Below are 5301 nucleotides of genomic sequence, written 5' to 3'. Positions count from 1 at the left end.
TAGGGGTAGGAATCCATCCCGAGGGCTAAGAATGGACAGCTCTATATGTCCCCTAGGGGTAGGAATCCATCCCGAGGGGCGCAGCATCGGCGCTTCCAACGAGTGCGAACATCACAGGGAAACTTAAAGAACCTGAGACGATGACGGCTCTGCCTCAAGGCACCACATGCCGTCCATTGTGGACTGGCACACTGTCATGCCGGGTATGAATATAGAAAACCTGAAAACCCACTGCAGAAAAAAAAAAAACAACAGGAAGGAACTTCCTACAGCAAAGATGAGTCAGGCGAGCACCCAGCTTACAGCGTACACAGTCATGGGTGTATTTCCTCTAATGCTTCTTGAACAATGTGCTATATGATACTGTGATTTTATTTTTGTATTTTCTTACTAATAACATGGTGATATAACCCATCTAAAACAGGGACACTGAATGGTGATTTCTCCAAAGAGCGCTCTAAACGAAGGAGGGAGGAATGGGAGGGAGAAAGGAGAGGCAATAAATGATGCATCTAGATTATAACATATATAATATTTACATATCTAGAAGCCAAAAAGAAAATATGCTCTGGAATAGGTATGTAGAATAGAAAACAAAATTTCCAGAAAATATGATATGGGGGAAAAAAGGGCACATTCAGCTTTATCAACTGGGCAAACAACTGGTTAAAGCGAATGAGTTCTGAAAGAGAAACATTTTTTTCTGGACAGTGGCGGAAACATTCTACATCAGGCAGAGACTACAAAAACGTTTGTTGATAGGAAAAAATACTTTGGGGAATAAAGTTGATGATACAACAGGCTCTGAAGTGGTCTAGTGTTTATAAATTCATCTGACTGTCAGTAACGACAACAAAGAAGAGGAAGGAAGATTCCAGAAAAACACTGGGGTGGCCTGTTTTTCTGCATGGATCTCTGGGGGGGGGGAGATTCTCTATTAGAATTGCATACTGGGATCTGGTCTGTGTCATGCAAGGCGAATTATCCCCATCATGATCTTTTCCACCCTGAACCTGCAGATAGATAAGGATGTGCAGAATTCAGTCGCCCCGCTTTGCCACGCTTAGGAAACCGCAGGGTGCACCAGGCAATCTCCATCTCACACTGACAATGAACTTGAGTCCCTTACCTTGTCTGTGCCACAGAACCACACAGAAATGATTCATTGCATTTTAAACAGAATTTTCTCTTTCCAAAGACATTTGCTGGCTTTTGGTTCTGCTATTCAGTAGGAAAAAATATATGCCCAAACAAGCCTGATTATTCCTATCCTTTTTTTGTTTTCTTTTGATTTTTATTTTCTGAGACAGAGTCCCTCTATTATGCGGCCCTAGCTGTCCTGGCAGTTACTATATGGGCCTCAGACTCACAGAGATGCACCCGTTGTGTGGCACCATGCTCAGCTGAATTCTTGCCATTCTTAGCTTAAAAATTGTTTTTTTTTTCTCACTTTTCTGAAACACAGACAAGATCAAAAGGTGAATTTGAGAGATCTAGGAAGTTATCAAGTGCTCCTAATAATTTACACGAGAGAAGCAGAGGGCTTAAGAGACCCTTCCCAGGAAATAGACAAGATCTCCTGAGAAAACTGGGAGCATGGCAGGGAGGAAGGAGGGGGGAGGGAGAACACAAGGACACAGGATGATCACGATGGGGGAAGGACAGAGGGGGAGAGCAAGGAAAGAGATATCTTCATGGTGGGCGCCATTATGGGGCTAGCATGAAACCTAGCACCAGGGAAATTCCCAGGAAGCCACAAAGATGACCCCAGCTAAGACCCTAAGTAATAGTGGAGAGGGTGCCTGAACCGGCCTTCCCCTGTGATCAGATTAAGGACTACGTTAATTGTCATCATAGAACCTTCATCCAGCAATTGATGGGAGCAGATTCGGAGATCCATAGCTAAGCACTGGCCAAGCTTCCAGAGACTGGTCGAATAGAGAGGGAGGAGCAATAATATGAGCAAAGGGGTCAAGACCATGATGAGGATACCCACAGAAACAGCTGACCTGAGCTAGTGGGAGCTCACTGACTCTGGATTGATAGCAGTGAGGGGAGGGGGAAAACTTGCATAGGACCAAAACTAGACCCCCTGAATGTGGGTGACAGTCGTGTGGCTTGGGAAGTCTGTGGGGCCACTAGCAGTGGGACCAGGATTTATCCCTGGTGCTTGAACTGGCTTTTTGGAGGGACACCTTACTCAGCCTAAATACAGAGGGGAGGTCCTTGGTCCTGCCTCAAAGTGATGTGTCAGGCTTTGTCAACTCCCCATGGAAAGCCTTACCCTCCCTGAGGAGCAGATAAGGGGTGGGGTGGGGGGAAAGGAGGGGGAGCAGCAGGAGGGAAGCAAGTGGGAACTGGGGCAGGTATGTAAAATGAGAAAGAGATCATTTAAAAATAAATTAAAATTTAAAAAGCTCAAAAAAGGTAAAAGAAAAAAAGGGGGGGGACTCTATGGAAGTCATATTGGCTCAAGACATAATGGAATAATAGAACAAAAGAGAAATATAATGATAAAACCCATTAATGTTTTATCAAATTCCTGGGCAACAGCAACATTCTGGTAATAAAAAAGTTCATAACTGTTAAAAAAAAAAAAAAAGCCCCTTCCCCAGGCCTGTGCTCCCTAACTAGCTATGCTTAGAGTGCAGGAAGTGCCAGATATCTCCCACCCACCCACCGTCAGCCAGCCCCCCCCCCACGTATTTTATCACAGAGACATTGTTGAATAAACCATCTCCAGGTCTTCCTTCCTTCTTAGGACAACTTACTAGTAAAGGAGACATTCCCGTGGGAACTCAATTTCACATTCTCAAAGGCCGCTCACCAGTTTCTTAGGTGGTTTTTAAAAGTATCTTTTTTGGTCTCCTAGCAAGCAAAATTTTATACCATAATATTTGTTGCTGATTTTAGAGACCGTTTGGTGGTGAAGTTTACAGATGTGTTTACATGTTCGTTGGCCTCCGATCTTTTTTTCTGAGCCCAGAGCAGTCCTGCTGAAGACACAGCACAGCAAGGAACGGCCTACAAGCTTCTAGGGCTTTATAATAGAACCTGACTCTGAGTCTTGTCAGTGCATGACCTACAATGGTGTGCTGGTGACAGGCATGACAAGACTGATGAATAAGACCAGCAAGGACAAGAAACAGATGCATCTTTAGAACATGAGCACGTGGATCTGCAAAGCAGCTATGTCTTTTCCTATGAACTACGTTAGAAGAAAAATCGGATCAGAGAAGTCACACTAGTGGGCTTGGGACCAGATCACGGGAAGGTGGATCATGGAAAGTTTAACTGCTTCTTAGTAAAGGAACTGGAGTTGTGTCCAGCTTGGATAGGCACTTTCAACAACATTTGTAACACACACGCACACACGCACGCACGAGTTCACGCACACGCACATACACACACGCACACACACACACACGCACCTGCCATGTTAACATGTAACCTTAAAGCTGTTCGGATTTTTAAAGGTCAATTTATATGTAAGTATTGCTCCACTAGGGTGTTAGTTTTAAATTTTAATCTTCAGAAGTCAGTTATCTTTCCTTTATTTCTACAATCTTGGGAGCATGCTATTAGGTCAGGCTGCTTTATCTGCCTTAACCGTGGAAAACTAGGATACAAAATAACATATTTTTTTTCTGCCTCTACTATGTAGTTCTGGCTGGCCTCAAATTCAGAAATCTACCTGCCTCTTGAGCGCTGGGACTACAGTGACGTGCTACCAGCGCCCAGCAATGCTTGCCCTGCTCTTAATGAAGCGTGAGATACCAAGAAGTAAACACACCAGTAACAGGGAACACCATTGTGTGGGGGAAAGAACTCTGTACCATTCTGTAGTAGAGTTGTTCTTTAATCTTTAACCTTTGTGTGCAAATGTAAGACCCCAGGACAAGGATTTCTGCTTGGCTCGCTGGTTTATGCCAAGTGCCTAAACTATGTAATTGTTCCATGAATATCGATTGAATGAGCAAACAAAGCAATGCAACCTATAATCTCAACTATGTATTTGAGGAGTCAAAATACGAGGAAATAAGACTAAATATACATTGTCAGTTGATGTCTCTCAGTGTATGAACTTTTAACATTCTTTTATTTGTGTGTGTGTGTGTGTGTGTGTGTGTGTGTGTGTGTGTGTGTGTATGTGTGTGTGTGTGTGTGTGTGTGTGTATGTGGAGGTCAGAACAAAGTTTTGGCATTGGTTCTCTTCCTGTACCGCGTGGGTTCCAGGACTAGAATTCAGGCTTGGTGGCAAGCACCTTACCCACCGAGCCATTCTATCAGTCCGCTCTGCTGACTTCAGCATGTCCTTCTTAGACAAAGGATTCTAAGCCCGGCGGTGGTGGCGCACGCCTTTAACCCCAGAACTCAGCTGGCAGAAGCAGGTGGATCTCTGTGAGTTAAGGCCAGCCTGGTCCACAGAGTGAGTTCCAGGAGAACCACAGTTGCACAGAGAAACCCTGTCTCAAAAAAAACAAACAAATAAAAAAAAAACAAAAACAAAAAACCTCTCTCCCCAAACTGAATTCCAGTGATTGAAAAAAAAATAATACTGTATAGCTAACAAAATGTCTGACATGCATGCTGGAATATGTCAACATAAAATTTTTAACTTATAATTCTAAATTTTCTCTTTCCTCGGACATTTTATTCTTTAATTCACAATTCAGACTTGAAAGTCATAGGAATTTTTTTTTTCTTAAAAAAATGCAGACTGTTAAGGCAATGGGAAGATCTTACCTATGACTTTGTTCTTCTTCCCGTTTTTTATAGGCGTGCAAAGCAAACTTCCAATGCGGTGTGCGCTTACATGCCCTGCGTCTTCATTCTAAAGGACAAAATCAAGACTGCTAGGACAACAGAAATGACTTCTCTCGCAAACATCGTCTTAACTGCACGGCACATACGGGATACCTCATGCATTCACCTTGTATTATCTACAGGGAACCAATTATAACGAGGTTTCCATAAGGACAACACAGGCAGTCTTTATTAGAATAATACCCCAAATTTCCTTTATCCCATTTAAACTTTCCAAAGAGTTTATAGTAATACGAAGTCAAATATTTATTCAGTGCCTGCTAGCCTGGCAAAGCCGAGGTCTCAATTTAACAAAAAAGCAGAATCCAAAACCCTGGAAATAACACACTACAGTACTGACCTTCCTAATAATGCCACCTTACCTGAAGCCTACACTTCTACGGTTTGAAAAAGTTGTGCAGGCAACAGAATCAAGGCTATTTTTTTTTTTTTGTTTTTTGTTTTTTTTGTTTTTTTTTTTTGTTTTTTTTTTTT

General features: G+C 42.7%; 1 protein-coding gene across 1 annotated transcript in view; it reads right to left on the bottom strand.

Annotated features, from left to right (window-relative positions):
- Pde5a (phosphodiesterase 5A) overlaps positions 1-5301 on the bottom strand; it is a 125695-nt gene that overhangs the window by 51193 nt on the left and 69201 nt on the right. Inside the window, exon 9 of the mRNA XM_026783945.1 lies at positions 4747-4834. Coding sequence (XP_026639746.1) covers positions 4747-4834 — 88 coding nt within the window. The remainder of the gene's footprint in view (positions 1-4746; positions 4835-5301) is intronic.

The sequence above is a fragment of the Microtus ochrogaster genome, chromosome 21, assembly GCF_000317375.1.
Source record: "Microtus ochrogaster isolate Prairie Vole_2 chromosome 21, MicOch1.0, whole genome shotgun sequence".
In the NCBI taxonomy this organism is placed as follows: Eukaryota; Metazoa; Chordata; class Mammalia; order Rodentia; family Cricetidae; genus Microtus; species Microtus ochrogaster.
Note: the sequence above shows the minus strand (reverse complement) of the source record. Positions and strands in the feature narration are given on the sequence as shown.